At 55.9% G+C, this 19,030-nt stretch overlaps 1 protein-coding gene and 1 long non-coding RNA gene across 2 annotated transcripts in view; one reads left to right on the forward strand and one right to left on the reverse strand.

Moving 5' to 3' along the window:
• The window catches only part of LOC146421252 (uncharacterized), a 194,659-nt gene that overhangs the window by 92,810 nt on the left and 82,819 nt on the right, over positions 1–19,030 (reverse strand). The window lies entirely within an intron of this gene.
• LOC146421256 (maestro heat-like repeat-containing protein family member 6) lies at positions 9,261–12,958 on the forward strand. The gene is made up of 11 exons (XM_085047695.1): positions 9,261–9,406; positions 9,651–9,838; positions 9,928–10,065; positions 10,316–10,430; positions 10,586–10,723; positions 10,932–11,108; positions 11,237–11,399; positions 11,553–11,647; positions 12,033–12,135; positions 12,415–12,471; positions 12,783–12,958. Exons 1-11 carry the CDS (start codon positions 9,266–9,268, stop codon positions 12,956–12,958), a joined length of 1,491 nt encoding a protein of 496 aa, XP_084903821.1. The 5' UTR covers positions 9,261–9,265.

Genomic DNA, 19,030 nt, shown 5'->3' on the forward strand with positions numbered 1-19,030 from the left:
GCACCCCCCCTCGCCCCCAACGCCCCCCGGGAGCAGAATTTGGGGAGGGGGGAGGTGGGGGGCGCCCAGGCCGGGCCCCTTCTTGCTGTCCTGGCAACTGGGGGCTGAGTGCGGGGGGAGCCCCGCGGGCATTGCCCGGCCCTGCCAGGGCACGGCTGATGCTGCCTTCCCTCCCTGCGCACTGCTCCGGACTGGTGCTGCCAGTGCCGCGCGGGGCGGGGCCGCTTTGGGGACCCCCCAGGGCAGAGCGCTTTGGGCTGCTTGGGGGCTCTGGGGACCTGCAAAACCGGCACGGGGCATAGGAAGAGCGTGTGGGGGCAGCTGGGGCCCTACTGGTGGCGCTGGGAGTCCCCCCGGCCGCGGGGTGAGCGGGGGGCACGGTAAGAAGGGGGGCGGGGGCTGGGAGCCCAAAGGGAGTGAAATGGGGATTGGGACCCCCAAGACTGGGATGGAGGGCATTGGAACCCCCAAATCCAATCATGGGTGAGCGGGGTTGGGGATTGAGAGGACAATGGAGAAGGGGCAGAAGGGCAAGGGAAAAGAGGGGGCTGGGACCCCCAAAGAGAGCGGGAGGGGGATGGGGCACCCAAATGGAGTCGGGAGGGTTCTGTGGATTGGGAGAAAGATGGGAACGAGTAGGAGAGGGGAGGGAAGGGTGGGGTTGGGATGGAAGCAGGGCAGTTCCATGGGGGTCCAGCCCTGTCCCCCAGCACTCGATCCCCGGAGCAATTCCCTGGGGCTCTGGGGGAGGTGGATCTGCACTGGGGGTCCCTAAGCCCCCTGTCAATCCCTGGAGCTGATCGGGGGGCTCCCCCCACCCAGCAGCTTGTGCTGCAGCAGCCATGGGGCAGAGGAGAGTGGGGAAGGGGGTTTTGGAGTGGGAGCAGAGGAGGAGTGGGAGGAAGAGGAGGGAGAGAGGAGGAGGAGCAAGAAAAGGAGGAGCAGGAGAACTATGAGTTTTCACCACCCACTGTGTCTGCAGCACCCCTGGCTCTGGGATCACGGCTCCCCCTGCATTCCACAGGTGACCAGGGAGGGGGAGCTCACCCAAAATCTATTCGGGCGTCTTTGGGAGGGGTTTGCTTTTTAGAGATGTTTTTGGAACTTGCAGATACTGGAATACCAGACATCTTTGCATGTCTCTGGCGGGGATGCTGTGGGCCAGAGGGGATGTTTCATCTTGCAGGACTCCAAAGCTGAGCCATAATTGCACATTGGGGCAATATTGGGGAGGGTCCATGTGGGAATTTCCTGGTATCAGCAGGACAGGACATCAGTTTTGGGGATCCTTGAGAGAGCTGGGAGGGTGGAACACAGGACTCCCGGAGTGGAGAGAGCAGAGAGGGGCAATACCGGAGCTGTGGGACCCCTGGCAGCCCGGAGGGGTGGGGGAGGCTGGAGATGAGGCAGGGCTGGGACACTGTGACACTGAAAGGGGCGATGGGGAAAGGGGGAAGCCCCAAGTGCCTGGAGTGGGGGGAGCCTGAAGAGGGGGACCCTGGAAGCTCTGGGAGCCAAAGCACAATCAGGGAAGAAGGGATCCCTGGGAGCACTGAAACCCCACAGCATTCCTAAGCTGGACCCAGGAGAAGGGGGATCCCCAGGACCCACGGGCACCCCAGCAGCTTTGAAAAGGCGGAACCCCAGAACCCCAAAGACAGGAGACTGGAAAGGGGGAACTCCTGGGAGGCTTTTTCTGGACTCACTCTTGATTTTTGGAGGATTTTATAGACACAAAACACCCGTTGACTTCTAGAGATGGACTTGGGCAGAAGAAACCCCCAACCCAAGGCACTCACACTTTTTTTTTTTACCCAAACCAGGATTTCCGATTCCCAAAATTTGTCTGGATGGAGGAGAAGGCTGTGAGGAACAGGAAGATGCCCCAGGACCCCCAGGCAGGTGAGGAGGAAGTCACTGCACCTTTCCTCCTCTCTTCTCCTCCATCTCCCAGCCCAGCATCGCCCACGGCTGCAGGACAACGCTGCTGCTGACTCTGTCCTGATAGGGATGGATTGGGGGATCTCCCTCCCCCTTCCCTCTGGCATGGACGCAAATCCCAAATTGTCTCCTTGTCCTTCCTCCCCCAAACAGTGAGCTGAGGACAGAGACCAGGGAGGACAAGTCTCTATGGCAGATCCTCGTAGAAGAGGCCATTTTTAGCAGCTCCATGTCACAAGAATCCAACCGGGAGGAAAAACCCTAGGGATGCTGCACAAAGAGGGGCTGCAAACCCAGCCCAGCGTGCTCTGACGAGGAAAGACACACCCTGTGCCAGGAAGAGTTTCAGAGCTTCAGGCAGAGTTTGGAGCTGGAGTTCCATGAGCATCTTCATGATGGGGAGAAGCCCTCTGAGTGTGGGGAATGTGGGAAGAGCTTCAGCCACAGCTCTAACCTGCGCTGTCACAAGAGGATCCACACTGGGGAGAGGCCCTACCAGTGTCCTGAGTGCAGGAAGAGGTTTCAGATCATCTCTTCCAGCACCAGCAGATTCACACAAAGGAGAGGCCTTTTCGGTGCCCTGACTGCGAGAAGAGCTTCAAGCTCAACTCCTACCTCATTACCCACCAGCGCATCCACACTGGGGAGAGGCCCTACGAGTTTCCTGAGTCTGGGAAGAGCTTTCTGATCAACTTAGAACTCCTCATCCATGAGCGTATTCACACAGAGGAGGAGCCCTTCCGCTGCCCTGAGTGCAGGAAGGGCTTCAAGCTCAACTCCACCCTCATCACCCACCGGCACATTCACACTGGAGAGAGACCTTATGAGTGTGGGGAATGTAGGATGACCTTCAGCCACAGGTCTAACCTGATCCATCACCAGAGGATCCACACCTGGGAGAAGCCCTACGAGTGTCCTGAGGAAGGAGGAGCTTCACCAGGAGCTCTCACTTGTTCCAACACTAGCGTAGCCACCGGTAAGGTGATTTAGGGTGAGCTATAAATTATTAATTTAGGAGAACTAGAAGCTGGATAATAATAAAAATAATTTTTGAACTGATTTAGATGGCCAGAGATTGGATAAATGATTTACTAAGATTTGCATGGTGAAGACAATTTATTATTCGCTTAATGATTTTGTGCCTACCTTGTATCAGAGAGGATAGAGAGAAGAGAGCCAAATAATTGAGAAAAACTACTGAGTGTGACTGAACATCCTTCCCTCAGACCCCAGAACTGGTACAAGTTGGTTCTCAGGCTTGGACTTGGACCAAGAACCAAGGGAGCATGCGCAAGGGAACAGGGTGAACAGTTCATCATGAGGAAGACTACCGATTTCACCCTCATTAATCATTTGGGACCCTCAGCCTCAATTAATCTGTGACACTGCTCTTGCGTGAGCATATTTAAATGAACTTTGAACTCATTATAATATGAAGTGGGGATAGGTAATGAATTTGTATAGGGGATTTGTGTAACTTTATGCATATGTAACCTATAACCTAATATAAACCAAGTGAAGTGCTGCTGACGGGTGTGCATGCCTTTGGAGGGGCTAACCTCCATGCACCCCAGCTGGAATAAATGCATACCCACTTCATAACTATCTGAGTTGTGGAGTCAATTCTGCACCTCAAAGGGAAGCCCTGCGAGTGCCTGGAGTGCAGGAAGAGCTTCATGCACTGCTTCAACTTCATCCCCCGACTGGATGACACACGTTGGGAAGAGCCCTTGTGACCCTCACTCCCAGTGACCCACACTAGGAAGACACCTGGCTGGTGGCTTCCATGTCCTCCTGATTCCTGTAGCCACCTGGACAAACACAGGGGCAGGAACATCCATCAGGACTCAGATCAACATCGGAAATTCATTGGGAAGAGCTGATTTATTAATGTTACATCCCTTAAAAAATGTCACATGCTGTGTCCAATTGTTTCTTCCAGTGGCATCAAGCAACACTGGATGATCCTGGATGTATTTTCTAACTGAAATAATTTCCTTCTTCATCCTGTTAAAACAACCAAAATTGGGGTAAAATGAAAGAAATGAAACAAAAAGATCTAAAGCTGCACCATTTTCCTGGGATTTGTGGGTGACTTTGGGGTTCAGGGGGATATTCAGGAGGATTTGGATGTTCTGGGGCTGCCCAGTCTGGAGGATAGGGCCATGATCTCATAGTTGTGCCAGCAGAACGTGTCCACCTGAGCCCATCTGTTCTCCAGGAATTCCGCTTATGTGTCCCAGTCCCTGGCCTGGGTCTCCCCATTTGGGGTGTGGCCCCCAAAGTGCCCAAATTGCTGCTGAAGTGCCCATGCTGCTCCCAGCTGTGGATGTTCCTGTCCACCAACATCTCCTGGTCAGTGTCATGGCGGGCTGGGAGGGGGTTTAGGGGCTCCTGAGGGGATTGGGAGAGGCTTTTGTGGCTCTTCGGGGCTCTTGTGGTACTGTGAGGGGGATTGGCAGAGTCCTTGAGGGAGTTTTGGGGTCCTGGCCAGGCTATGTGGTTTGGAGTGAATTTGGGTGGGTCTTGGGGAAGATGGAAAGGGTTTTGGTAGCTCTTAGGGCCATTTATATTGCAGGGAGTGGTTTGGGGGGATCCTAGGAGGAGCTGTGGGGTGGTTTGAGAGGTCTGGGAGTGGCTAGGGGACTGGGAGGGGGTTTGAGGCAGTTGTGATCCTCCCAGACCCTGAAAGCTGCCACCACACACTACTCCACAAGATGCTGCCAAGGTTCAGGGGCTCCATGTTAGGGTTCATCCTCCTGGCACTGTGGGAGAAGGTGAGGGGGAATCCCCAGGGGTCATGTGTGTTCCCCAGAGGGTGTGTGACCCCCCATCCCATCCCTTTTCCCTCCCCACAGGCCTCCTGACCCAGCTCCTGCTTCCCTGGGAGGGAATTTGGGGAGGGGGCAAAGGGGGTGCACAGCCCCTTCCGGGGGATGACTTTGAGCCAGTGCCCTTTGTTTAGCACCAACCTGGGCTTGGGGCTGCAGGAGGAACAGAGCTGATCTGTCTGCTCTGTCTGCTGGGGCCACCTGTGCCTGCAGGGAACTCCTTTTTTCTTTAAGCATTTTCTTTGGGTTTTAGGATGTAAATATAGAATGTGTTCTAATACACAGACTCCCAGGATCTTTCTTTCAGTGCCCAGTGTCTGCAGGGCAGAAGGGAAGAGGGGAAAAAATGGTGCTTGTGCTCAGCAGGTTTCCCAGGCATGCAATGTGTAAGGGAAAGTGGTCAGAAGCCCCTTGGCCTTTGGTGGTCCTGCTGTGGAGACCCTGATGGGACAAAGCAGTGGGAAGACACAAGGGGGATGTGTGAGGGGTGGGTGGCAGAAGGCTACAAGGGGACAGGATGTCCCTGCAGAACTGGGGTGCTGGGAAGCCCTGAAGAATTGGGTGTCAAGAGGCCCTAAGCAGCCCCCAGGCAGCTGCCTTGTTCCTGACAGCCCAGCCAGCTGCTCTGGTGTTTCCCGGAGGTACCTGCCATGCCTGTGGCAGAAGGCCTCGAGGCTGAGCCTCAGTGGGAGGGAGGGTGGAGACACTGCTGAGGTGCCCAGACTGGGCTGGCTGGGGACAAGGAGGGCAAGGGGGCCCTGCCAGGGCACGGCCACTGGGTGCTGCCAGCAAGGGGCAGTGGGCAGAGGCAGGGCTGGCGGCCAGCCTGGGCCTCTGCAGCTGCCCAGGCCACAGTGCTGCGGCCGAGGCCCCCCTGACACAGAGCTCTGGTACCTCAGAGCCAGTGTCTGCTGAGGAGATGGTCTGCTTCACAGGCACAGGCTTTGCTGCTAGAGGATCCTGCTTTGCTCTTGCTGGAGGCCATTCCCTACCAGCACTGCATGGCCCTGCATTTTTCCTGCATCTAGTCTTGTGGACCTGTGGCAACAAGTCTGTCCCGTGTCCATCTGACAGCAGAAAAGGGCAGGACACATCTGCTTCCAGTGCTTCCCTGGGCTGCTCCTTCAGGGTGCTGGCACCATCATCAGAGACACACAACAGCTTTTCCTCCCACAGTTATTCCTACCCCCTGCACTTCCCCAGGTGACTCCCTTGACATTCCCTGGGGAACCTCCCTGTGTGTGGCTGTCCCTTGCTGTGCTCAGCAGGCACCCAGTTGTGTTTGGACAGGAGCTGCCACAGCCAGACACGCAGCAAGTGGAGCACTCAATACTAGAGGCTGGGCAAAGTCTTTTTTTCCCCGAGTGCAAGAAACAGTTGGGAAAGCCCAAGGAAACTTCACAATGTCTCTGTGGAATCTCTCTGTCCTGTGAACCTCAGCAGCTGATGGTGTTCTTGTGCTACTGCTAATCCCTTCCATGAAAAAGAATCATTCCAGGAAGGCTCAACATCACCTGACAGATACCAAGCATTGCCAACAGTTGCTGCAGGTGCTCCTGCCAACAGCCACCTGCAGGAAGGAGCACAGACACCAGTGCATGTTGGCTTTGTCTGCCCTCTGGCAGAGAAGCCCCCCGGGAGCACAGGCCTCTGGGGCAGCAGACGGGCACCAGCACTGCCAGGGCTCAGGGGTTGACAGGTCTGCTTCGGCAGGGACTCTGCCACACCTGCTGACTGCAGTGCTCCCCAGGCCCCAGGGGTCAGAGCAGCATGGGTGCCCTGGCCCACATGTTCCTTGTGTGTGTCACACCCCTGTGTTTAGGATGGCCAGCAGCCGGGACTTGTCCCAAGGAGGCTGTGACAGCTTCTGTGCAAGGCCCTGTGTCCTTCCCGTTGTGGGGGTTCCTTCTGCTGCCCTGAGCCCACAGAGCAGGGCAGCATTTTCTTCTTGCCTGAGCCATTCCTAAGGTTCCTGTTTGGCTGCCTTAGATGCTTGGGGCAACAGATTCCTTCCAACCTGGGCCACTTTGGGTGGGCTGGGGGCAGCCCCAGGGCAGGCAGCAGTGTGTGCAAGGGCCCTTTGTGACACGGTGCAGCATGATCACCGTGGGATGGAACCGGGACAGGGTGTCCAAGGGCCCTTTGTGACACGTCATGACATAGGTGCTGGCAACGACACAGCCATGCCACTGTGCTTGGAGCACGCGATGGGACAGGACGGGACAGAGTGGTGTCGTGAGGAGCCCCCACACAGCACACTTGTTCCTTTCTGACCCAGAGCTTTTCTGAGGCATTTCTCCTGCAGGTGACCTCGTGGCCAGACCACAGGACTTGGTGACCAGTGGCCTTCCCGAGGCTTCTCTTCTGCAGGTGCCCTCGAGGGCAGACTGTGGGATTTGGTGCCCGGAGCTCTTCCGAGGCATCTCCCATCCCCGCAGCCAGTGCCCTCAAGGCCAGACCGTGGAACTTGCTGACCACAATCCTTGACGAGGAGTCTCCTGTCCTTTTGGCACGAGCCCTCAAGACCAGAGTGCAGGACTTGCTCTCCTGTAGCCTTCCCAAGACTTTTCCCTTGCAGGTGCCTTCAAGGCATGACTGCAGGACTTGCTGACCCCGAGCTTTCTTGAGGCATTCCTCCTGCAAGTAGCCTTAAATCCAGTCAGTGACATGGAGCAGAGACCCCCAAGTGTGCCCAAGCTGGCCTGGGTGAAGCAGGAGGAAGAAGGCCCTGGAGGTGCCCCAGCACAATAGCTTGGAGAGGTGGAGCAGTTGTCGCTGATGCAGGAGGGTGAGTGGCAGAGTTGGGCCACAGAGCTGGTGCCTGCAGCCAGCCTGGCCCCATCCCATCCCATCCCATCCCATCCCATCCCATCCCATCCCATCCCGGATAGTTGCCAGGATATAACACACATACTCACAGAGGTAATGGTGTTATTCCATTTATTTCTTCTAAGGCAAGCATTATTATAGACAAAAGGTACTGTCTGCGTGACAGACTGGCACATATGATTGGTTACTTGGCACTGTTCATGCGTCCATCCTAGCCTACTGGTTGGCTACAAGTTTCTAGGCACGATTTCACTTGAATCAGCTAAAGTTCTGCCTGCATAAGCTGAAATACTGACTGTGTGATTTTTTTTAATCTTGCTCTGTTTCCCCTATGTTGGTTAAAATTCTGGCTCTCTTTTCCTTTCTATCTCCTGGGAAGGACATCTCAGAGTTAGGAACAATAGCTGGTTTATGCACGCTGCACCGCATCCTGCACGTACACCTCGCCAATATGGCCTCGTTCTGCTAACCATTCTCCAACAATCCCATTTCATCTCATCCCATCCCATCCCATCCCATCCCATCCCATCCCATCCCATCCCATCCCATCCCATCTGCTGGGGACATGTCCACGGGCAAGACGGAAGAGGGCCCAGGGCTGCCACCCCCCACAGCCGTGCTCCATCCCCTGGGCATCCCGGGGCTGTCCCTGCCTGGGCAGTGCAGGGCTGGCCTGTGCTCTCCGGCCTCTCCTGCAGCCCCTCAGCTCTGGCTGCACTCACTCTTTGCCAGATGCAGGCATGGACCAGACACAAGAGCAGGAGCTTGCCCGTGTCCTCTTCTGCAGAACAGCGCAGGTAGCTGCAGCCATCCCCACCTGGGCTGGGCCTGCTGTCCCTGCTCAGCCAAGCACTGCACTTGGAGCACTCCATGGAACTTCCCTCTCTTCCTGCCCTTCATTCTCCTGCCCATAACTTGCAAATTCATCAAGTGCATTTGGCAGGAAGAGACCAGTGACATGGGCACTGGGTCCATGGCAAACTCTGCTGACCCCAGTGCTGCCATGCTGGGTTTGCTTGTGAAGAAGGGTGTCTCCATTCCAGAGCAAGTAAGCAGCCTCTGGCCAGGGCTGGAGCCCCCCAGGAATTCCTTGGCCTCCCAAGCCACGCCCACTGGTCCCTTGAAGCCTTTGAGGGCATCCCAGTGTGGTGGGAAGGGAAGCACTTCTCTGGGGAAGCTGGGGACATTACTCCCTCTGGCAGCTTTCCAACTCTCCCCGGGCCTTCTCCAGGTGCCAGCCACGGTGAGGTACATCCACCAGTGGCTTGTGTCCAATGAGTCTGGGGAGCACAATCTGGACAGGACCCTTCTGGAACTGACCAAAGCACACCCTGCTGATGTGGTGATAACTCTCCTGCTCGTGGCCCCATTGTGTGATAGGCACGGGACCCACCTGCCCAGAGAGCGCAGAGATCCCCAGCCCATCACCCTGTGGAGCCTGTCCCAGGTGTCTGACAAACGGAGAGTTCCAGGGCCCTCTGGCTCCATTTCCCAGCCCTGGCATGTCAGCCCCCAAGCCTGCTGCCATGCTCCCTCCCTGCCCCTCAGGGGCCTGTCCCCACAGGGGTGGGCTGCCTGGGTCCTGCCAGTGAGTGGCAGTGGGCAGAGGCAGGGTTGGTGGTGAAGACTCATTTGACACAGAGCTTTGATTCCACAGAGCTGCTATGACCATGTGGAGGATGATCATGTCCTTGAGCAGGACTGCAGAGCCAGTGCTGCGGACACTTGTCGATGTGCTGGGGAGCTGGCCAGAGCACAGCACGTGCACCTCTGATGGGGACAACATGCCTGTCTTTGCCCTGGCTGTGAGTTCCTGGAATTGGCCTTTGCTCGTCCCCAGGCTGCCTCTCCAGCAGCTCTCCATCCTCCTTCCCCCACTTCATCTCCCTGCCTCAGGCACTGGGCTAAAACCTGGGCTAAGGGCAGTTCAGGGGCACCAGGCCCGGTGCTCCCCCTGCGTCTCCCCTGGCCTCTCCCTCCCACGCTCAGGCCCTGCCCCATGGACACCTCGGCACTGAGCGCTGTCTCAGGGTGGTTTGTCCTTTGCAGGCAACTGTGGTGATCTGGATGATTCTCCAGGTGCCCTGCTGCCCACATGCAGTGACTGTGTATTTCCTCTGCCTCTTTGTGCATCTGCTCTTCCAAGTGCTCTTCAGCACATCGGATATGCCAGAGGAGGTCGATACCTTCTGGAAGGAATGCCAGCAGCAATATGGCCTTGCCACCAACCCCAACAGGTGCTCCATGCCAGTCCTCCTGTCCCTCCCATGTTCCCAGGGCAGGAACCAGTGCTGCCAGCATGACCTGGGCTTTGCTCTGCACACAGGTTTGCAGTGCAGACCTTGAAGGCCCTGCTCTGCCTTCTCCAGTGTGAGCATGTGGTGGTAGCAATGGAATGTAAGTGTGGCTGGGACACACTGCTCTGTGTTGACACCCAGCACTATGCCGTGGATGTGCTGGCCAGGTGAAAACCCCTTCTCCCCACTGCCCCTGGCATTCCTGCCCTGTGCCTGGTGTGCCCCTCACAGCCCCCTGGTCATGGGCCAGAGGGCCTTGTCAGTGAGAGATGGCCAAGCAGACTGGAAAAGGCCCAGGAGCAGCCGCCTCCCATGTCTGCTCGCAGGGTGGTAGGGAAAGGCCAGACCTGTGTGAGTCAGGCCTGGCAGAGGTTTACCCTCCATCCTCAGGGTCTTGGTTCCTTTTCCCACCTCCAGCAAGATGTGCTGTGCATCCACACGCTTGTGTTCCGGTATTGCACTGCACCTCCTCAGGCTGCTCAGCAGGGAGGAGTCACCCTGGGATCTTCCCGCCCTGGTGTTCCTTGTGGAGGTGAGCCTGAAGGCCAGTGCTGCCTCATTCAGCTGCCTCCCAGCTCCCTACCCTCTTGGCTGCCTGGGACTGAGCCATGGCCTCTGCTGCTGCCTGGGCCCAGCCCTGTATGGCTCCTGCCAGCTGGCACCCCGTCACTGCCTTGTACCTTTCAGATCCTGGAGTGCCTGGACTTGGGTGAATGCAGTGACAGCATCCTGGAGATCATGGCAAAGAACCTGCAGGGTGATTGCAGGGAGAGGCGTCGCCAGGTTCTCAGGGCCCTACTCCAGCTCACTTACGATCCCTCGATGGTGAGAAGGGGACAGTGGCACAAGCCATGCTGGCAGCATGGGGCTGGGGAACGCAGCCGCTTGGGCTTGGCTGGGCTTTGGGAGCTGAGGCAGCTGCTCCCAGCTCTCCTGCCTCCTGCTTCAGCTGCTCGAGTGCTTCGGGACAGGCCTTTGGCCTCTGGGCCCTACGGCAGCAGGCTGGGGTTTCACAGACTTGTGTTCTGCATAGACCAGAAGAATGTGGAGCCTGACTGAAAACCTCATGAAGCTCCTGTGGGACACAGATGGAGACATGGTTGCAATGACACTCACTGTACTCAGCCTTACAGTCTTGGACAAGGACAGGCTGATATCAAGCCCCACTGCCTTGCAGCTGGCTGAGGCGCTCCGGCCACTCTTTGACAGTGTAAGGCTCTGTGCCCCCACGGGCACTGGGTACTGCCCGGACACTTTGTGCCCTGTGGATTTTCAGGCCTGTGCCCAGGTGTGCCTGGAGCTTCCAATGTTGAATTCTTTTTCCTTCCTTTCGTACAGGAACATAGCCATGTGCAGCTTCTCTCCATGATCCTCTTTCAAGAAATCATGAATTATTTAGTGGAAGAGGGAAAAAAGCCTTTCAAGTTACCTGTGCATCAGAGCCTGCTGCCACTCTTCTTCCACTGCCACGATGAGAACCAGGAAGTGGCAGACGTAAGGACTGAGGGGCTGCTGGTGTCCTGCGAAGGGGCTCAGCTGCCTCCTGCCCTGGTGCCTCGCAGGCTGCAGCCTCCTGGCCTGGGCACACAGACAATGGTCCTGTGCCCTGGGCTGTGGTGCCATCTCTGTGTCTCTGCTGCTCTCCACGTCTCTTGGTCAACATTGCTTCGTGCAACTGAGCTCCTGAACAGGAACGATCTGAAGAAGCTGGTGAAGAAGAAGGAGCTGTGGCAGTTCTGCGAGTGCCTGGTAAGAAGAGCCTGGAAGCCCCAAAGGATGGCCTGGAAGCCTCAGCCTGGAGAACGCCCCTGATCACGGTGCTCAGTGCGTGGGGCTGGCAGCTGTGCCCCTGCCCACTGCTGCACCCGGGGCCATGTGGGCTCCTCTCCAGGCTGCTCTGGCCCTGAGCCAGGTGCCGATGGAGCTCCAGCCCAGCTGGGCTGTGGAGAGGGGCGGCACAGAGGCTCCCCGGGCAGCACCCGGCCCTCTGCCCCCTCCAAAGCCCAGTGCCAGCGGCTGCTGGCCGCACCTCTGGGCTGTGCGAGCAGGGGAGGGCAGGGCTGGCTGCAGGGAGAGCCCGGCCAAGGGGCAGAGCCCACGCCAAACATTCCCTCCTGGCGCCCTCTCTCTCCAGTTGGCAGAGGACTTGAGCCAAAGGGTCAAGCACCTGCACCAGGCCGTGCCGTACCTGGACAGTCCACAGGAGCCCCTGCGAGAGGCAGCCATCAGGTTCATCGGTGAGCCATGAGCGCGGGCTCCCTCCCCGCCGCGCCGCAGCTCGGCCCCAGCCCCGCCTGCTGCCCCACCAGCGCCATCCGGCCCGGGGCTGTGGAGCCCCGCCTGCCCTCGGGGCTGCTGCCGCCCTCCTCTCGCAGCCTGCCCTTCTTCGGGCGGCAGGATTTGGCTGGGGCTCGGGCTGAGCCCTGCCGGTGCAGGAGGCCATGCGGCCACAGGGCTGGCGGCGCCGCTGTGGGGGAGCTGTGCCGCTGGGGCTGTGACAGGCTCTGTGTTGCCAGGGATGGCCGGGCGACGCTTGAGGGGGCAGTCAGGACAGTTCCGGTTCGTCTGCCTAGGTGAGTGAGGGCAGCGAGGCGTCAGCAGGGCTTTTTAGGGGGAGATGCAATCGCTGGGCAGGCAGCTGCAATCCCTGCCCCGGCTGCGGAGGGCTGTGCTCCCTGTGTGGACGAGGGGCGTCCTGGGCAGAGCACAGGGAGATTTCAGGGGCACGTGGGGGATTGGTGGCCAGCACCTTCCAGCTGATCCCCTTGGTCCCTGCTCCCTTCTGGCCATGGCAAGACCTGGCTGGGATTGCCCGGGCAGGAGGGTCTCCTTGGGTCCCTGCAGATCCAGGCTCTGACCGTGGCTCTCTTCCTCTCTCTTTCAGCCCTTGAACACATGACAAATGACATCAGCCCTGCTATTTCAAACCTGGCTCTGCAGACACTATACATCAAGAGAGCACTAGAGGGATCTCCCTTCTCCATCTTCTTGAAGCTGTGCGATCCACTCCACACTTTGTGGAGAGCTGATCTGTCTGCTCCGTCTTCTGGGGCCACCTGAGCCTGCGGGGAACTGGTTTTTAAGCATTTCCTTTGTTTTTTAAGTATGTAAATATAGAATGTGTTCTAATACACAGACTCCCAGGATCTTCCTTTCGGTGCCCAGTGTCTGCAGGGCAGAGGGGAAGAGGGGGAAAAAGGGTGCTTGTGCTCAGCAGGTTGCCCGGGTGTGCAGTGTGGAAGGGAAAGTAGCCAGAAGCCCCTTGGCCTTTGGTGGTCCTGCTGAACCCTTAAGCTTCTGACAGAGCGAGTGGGCAGAGGCTGGAGCTGCAGAGATCCCTGCGAGACTGTGCCTGGAGATGGCCACAAGCCTTCTGCCAGCCAGGAAGCACCATCTGTGTCGTGCCTGTGTGCTGCCAGCTGGATTGCCGAGGGCTCCAAGGTGCCTCTTGCTGCAGCTCCTCTGGAGCTCCAGCGGGGCTGTGCCGCTGCCGGGCAGGATGGCCGGGCTGGGGCAGACCCTGAGGGGACAGGGCAGTGGGAGCCTTTGAAGGGATGAGGTGCTGTGGAGACCCTGATGGGACAAGGCAGTGGGAAGGCAGGAGGGGGATGTGTGAGGGGTTGGGGACAGGAGGCCCATGCAGGGCTGGGGTGCTGGGAAGCCCTGAGGAACTGGGGGTCAGAGGCCAGAAGCAGCCCCCGGGCAGCCACTTTGCTCCTGCCACCTGGCTGCTCTGGTGCTTCCTCAAGGCATCTCCCTCAGCAGATGGCTGGAGGGACCCCCAAAATCAGGTATGTATCCCTGGTCCTGGCCTTTCAGAGCTGTGGGCCCAGGAGCTGTGGGGCTGGGCGTGTGCCCTCCCTGTCCTCGAGACTGGGCCCCAGCCCCTCAGCCTTAGGCCGTGCGCTCCACTGCCTGGCTATTGAACCTTTGTCCTGTTGGTGGGGGGAGGCTGAGCTCTGTGGCTTTAGGCAAGAGTGAGCAAGAAGAGCAGCAGCTTTGAGCCCCAGAGGGGCCATGAGCAACGCCCTCTGGGCCAAGGGCATTCCTGGCATTCCTGAGGCATGGATACAAGAGAGTGCAGTGGGCACCTTCAGGGTGCCGTGGCTGGCTTTGCGCTGGGTGACCTCCCTGAAAGCAGGGCTGGGGCTTGTGCAGCTCATTGGAGTCTGTTTGGAGTGCTGTTATGGAGGGAGATTTCAAAGTGCATCTCATGAATTTTACTTTTAATCAAATGAGTATTTTTTTACCTTTCAGTTCAATGAAGCGGTGATAGAAGCATTCCCCAAGTGATCTTGATGCTGAATGTCTCCTTAGGAGGTCTGGGCATGTAGAATGAGTCTCTTGTGGGCTGACCCTGTTTGGACAACCTGCTCCTCATCCCCAAACTCACCATGTCTGACATTGCCCACCCAGGACTGACATCCCAATATATATTTAAAAAATAATGTAATTTATGCTTTATTATTAGTATTCAATTAATATTTCAATGTATTAATTATATATATGTCTTACTGAAAGGAATGAGAAGGGAGTGTCTTTATAAACAAACTGGGCCTGCTGATAGATAAAGCCAGATACTGAGAGAGAGAAGAATGGGAAAGAATTCCATAGGAATTCCTCTGGTTGACTTACCCAAGACTGTGTTAAATCCCTGGATTTAACTAAAAGAACAGAGACACAAGGAAAAGAAGAAGGCAGGGGGAATGTATCTTAGAAGGGGATGTGTATTAGGCAATTAGGGAAGTCTGTACCTCTCGAGTACCTCAGCCAACGGGGAGAGACAGAGGGAAATGCGATTGGGAAATTAGGATAAAAAGAGGCTGCGTCCTCTAGCAATTTGAGAGGCCACGTGGGAAATGCCCATGACCTCTCCCTTTATTAATGAATAAAGTTACAAGACTCCTCTGTCTCCTTTTTGGACATAAACCTTTGGTGTTTGTGGATTAATTTTCCTGACACTTCCAAGACCTGACCACCCTTTCCTGGCCAACCTGGACGTCCTCTGGCACAGCTTGAGGCCCTTTCCTCTTGTCCTGTCACTTCATGTCTGGGAGCAGAGCCTGACCCCCACCTGGCTACAACCTCCTGTCAGGGAGTACAGCAGGGTTTTTCCTTTCTTAGACTCTCTCCTCCTCTTTGCTTTCCAAAAGCAAACAAGAATCACTGAAGGATGACAAAGAAATGCCAAATCAGGATTTGGGACTGGATGATCATCCATTTCTTCTGTCTGCAGGGACAACCAAGTGTCTCCCTCCTCCCTTGCCCAATATCCAACAGCAGAGGGTCCATGGGCCAACATTCCTCTCTTTGGGAACACCAGGAGGGAAATTTGATGGCAACACCAGGAGGGAAATTTGATGGCTTATGCAATCCTGAGAGAAGGCAGGAATTCTCATCTCCTTCTTTACTATACCAAAGGAGACTCAGGCAGTGGGAAAAGGATTTGTTGTTGGTGGAGATGCCCTGCAGGGCTCCAGCCCAGAGCAGAGACTCCAGGGACATCAGGTGTGTCCCACCTGCAGGTTGGCACTTTAAAGCAGTGTAAGGACTTGGGAAATCTGAGTAAAAATAGATTACCTAGAACCACACTTGATCTGTGTTCTACCACTCACTGGACTTTCATGTAGATTCATGGGAAGCTTGTGAAAACAGGAGTAAATGTGATTTTACTACTTCTGTGCTGTAATGCAGTCTTGAAAAGGAGCGATGCTTTTATGCACAGACATGTACACACACGTCTAAAGCACGTGAATCCTCTGATACTTCCACATTTATTCTGAAGCTTTGTATCCAATTGCTGATTTATTCTAGATGTTGCTCATTTTAATTCAATGTTTGCAAAATAAAGCAAATCAGAGGAAACAAAAAAATTTAGCAGTTTAAAATGCAACAACCACTGATAAAACTGCAGAAGAAAGATTTTTATAGTATAGCATTTTTGTTATTGAATGTTTTGTCAGTCGACATATTACTCCTAAGTCTTAACGCCTTTTGAAACACACCTATTTATAATAATTTCTTTTTGTTATGCATTTTGAACCCCATGTACAACAGACTAATGCAATCAGAACAAACTTTCTACCCCAAACAGACTAAAAAAATAGTTTCTTTATCCCAAAGACACCAAACCCCGAGTGTTTGGCGTCCCATCTCACACGATCGGTCCCGGTATCTCCCCAGGGGATTTCTGCTCTGGGGCAGCCGAGTGGCGATGTTCATACACCCGAGCACAGCCATTCGGGCCGGTGTCCGAAGGCATTCGGAACTGCACAGACTTTCTTTAGCAAAACAGTCTGTCTTTATTCTCTCTGTCTTTATTCTCTCTGTCTTTATTCTCTCTCTCTCCCTTTCACAGCCGAGCAGGGCTGGCGGGAGCCGCGCTCCCCTCAGCGCCTCTGAGCAATGGCGGCAGCAATGGCGGCGCCGCTCCCTCAGCGCCGCCCCGGCCCCGGCGGGCGGGGAGCCCTCGGCAGCGCCCTGGGGGCAGCAGGACCGAGCCCCGGCCCCGGGCTGTGTCCCGGTGGCGCCGCAGAGCCCAGGGCACACACGGGCAGGGCACTCGGCGCCATCGCCCCCAGCCCCGCAGCCCCTTTGGAACCTGGCCCGGGGCTCGCCCTGCCTCCTCCAAGGCCCTGCTGGGCTCCAGATGTTGCTCAGGGCTCTGTGGGGATCTTGTGCTCGGCCCGAGCGGGCTTTGTTTGCACCCCGGGGTACTGAGGATCACTTGTGAATTTTCACTGCATGGGCAGTTTTTGAAATGATCAGCCCAGTGCTTCCTTTGTGCTGTGCCTAACGGTGCTGTTCTATTCTGCTTTTAGAGCCTGCCTGGGAAGAGCCTGCTGAAAGATCTGACATCCTTGCCCCAAGTGTGAGAAAGGTCCTCTCACTATTTAAATTTTGAAAGAATTTATTTGCTCATTTATTTAGTACAAACAACGATAGGAGGCTTAGAATGGCTGTCTACCTTTACACCAAGCAAAGCTAACCGCACACTGCTGCTCACACAACCTGCACCCAAACAGCCCCGAGAGCCGTGCAGCCACTCTTCATTCCCCACAAACCCCGTCCTATCACAGCCCTTAAGGCTGCCCCCAAGGTCCGAGGTGATTGGCTGGAGGTTGTGTCAGTCCGTTCCATTGGCTTGTCACTTGCTTCGAGTTGTCTGGGGTCTTGCCATAGGCTCACTCTTCACCCCATGATCTTCTTGCATTTATCCCTTTATGCAAAAATCCCACTCAAACACCTGCTTCGATTACATTTCCAGTATTCTAGAACATTCTAATCCTCCCTATCAATGAAATATACTATGAACCTAAACTGTAACAATCATTAACTTACAACAGATACAATGTCAACTGCCCAAAAATACAACCATGTGCAACAAACTAATTATCCTTCAACAAATGGACAATATCAACAACAACCATTAGAACCACGCTTTGATCATAACCCCTCCCAGCAATTAATTATCACCTGTGACAGCCAACTTCAACAGACTGTTTTTAACAAACAGCATTTCCACACTTGTGGCATCTCTGCACTTCCCCGTGGGACATTCAGGGAACTCCAAGAGGCTCTGGCACAGATTTTCACCCAGGAGGGAAGCTCAGAGCTTGGAAGGACACAGCAAGGAAATCCCCATGTGTACTCATGATGGCATCTCAGGGAGGGAGGCTCAGCTCCTTCCCCTTTCCCATGGACTGCTTTGCCCACAGCCCCACAGGTCACAGGGAAGTTTGGTTTGGACACCCCGTTCCCATGGACATACCTACCTGGGAGAAATCCCAAGGGCAGTGCCCGCCTCAGCTGCTGTAAACCCCAGAGCCTCCCTGAGAGCACCAGATAACAGTGACAGAATCAGAGGAGTGCAGAAACAAGGGAAGGTGTTGTGGTGCTGTGCCTGAGAGGGCAGGGCAGGGACAGCCTGGCACTCAGGACAGTGTTCCCTGTTCCCAGCTGTGCACGGCACCTCCCACACACCAACAGTGCCCTCCTGCCCACAGCATTGCTCTGTTCAGCTCCCTCACCTTCCCTCATCATCTCCCTGTGCTTGCACATTTTCCTCCTGAGAGGAGCCTTGTCCCTGTCAATGCTCACAGAGCCCATCCCACCCTCTGTGCACTTGCCCGGCCCTACAGAAACCTGCCTGTCTGCAGGGCCCTGCCTGGGGGAGGCTCTGTGTGCAGGTGGGCAAGGGCAGCTCGCAAGAGCCCTGCTGGGCCCTGCAAAGGTGCTGCTGCTGCTGTCCATGGGCTGAGCAGTGGCTGAAGGCCCGTCAGGAGGCTCCCAGCAGACACACTGAGCACCCAAAGGTACACATCAGGACTTGCAGTAAATGCTCAAACATTACTCCTTTTCTACTTCTCTCATTCCCCAACCTCCCCATCCTACTCTGAGTAGGAAATTGAAGCAGTCTCAGGAAAGCTCCTTATCTTCACAGTAATCCCTGGCTCACCTTCTTTGGGAATTGTCCTCCAGAGCTGTCCCCAGGCTGACCTGGAGCTGGCAGCAGCCGTGACCCACAGAGCACCTCTCAGCAGCAGCACCTGCCCTGCTCAGGGTCACTCCTTCCTGCCACAGCTTCTGGAAGAACTTTCTCCAGCAGAAATTCCAGGCCTTTGAGGCTCAGGGTGTTTCTCCTGCAGCGCCTTCTAAGTCTTCTCTTCCTATGCTGGGTCTCTTGCACCACAGAACTCTGCCAGCTGCAGCTTTACAAACGTCAGGTCAGGTCTGGATGTTCCTGAAAAATTTGCTCAAGGAACTTGGTGGCTGCATCCAATCCATTCTTCTTGTCTTCCCCCTTTGCATGGAGCCAGTGGATGTGCTGGCCCCTGGCCAGGGCCTGGCAGAGAAGGTGGAACCTGGGTCCTGCTGCAGGAGCTGGGGGAGCTTCAGGACTCGCTCTGGCCGCTGGGGCAGCCACAACACAAGCCGTTCCCAGCCAGGAGCCGAGGGCTCCATGTGGCTCTGCAGGACCTTGTCCCTGGGGCTCGTCTGTGTGATGAATTACATGAAGTATAGTTCATGAATCGTTGAAGAGAGCAGGGGGCTTTTTAACTTGGGATGGTTCTCCCTGAGGAAGTTCTTTTTTGGTTTGTTGGGATAGTTCTCTTTGCATGAAGCTAAGAG

The sequence above is a fragment of the Lichenostomus cassidix genome, unplaced genomic scaffold (assembly GCF_008360975.1).
Source record: "Lichenostomus cassidix isolate B80296 unplaced genomic scaffold, HeHo_3.0 HiC_scaffold_43, whole genome shotgun sequence".
Classification (NCBI taxonomy): Eukaryota; Metazoa; Chordata; class Aves; order Passeriformes; family Meliphagidae; genus Lichenostomus; species Lichenostomus cassidix.

Coding starts and splice junctions, on each gene's coding strand:
- LOC146421256 (XM_085047695.1), top strand. CDS start 9,266: ATGACCATGTGGAGGATGATCATGTCCTTGAGCAGGACTGCAGAGCCA. Junction 10,724..10,931: donor TCACTTACGATCCCTCGATG/GTGAGAAGGGGA, acceptor TGTTCTGCATAG/ACCAGAAGAATGTGGAGCCT. Junction 11,648..12,032: donor GGCAGTTCTGCGAGTGCCTG/GTAAGAAGAGCC, acceptor CTCTCTCTCCAG/TTGGCAGAGGACTTGAGCCA.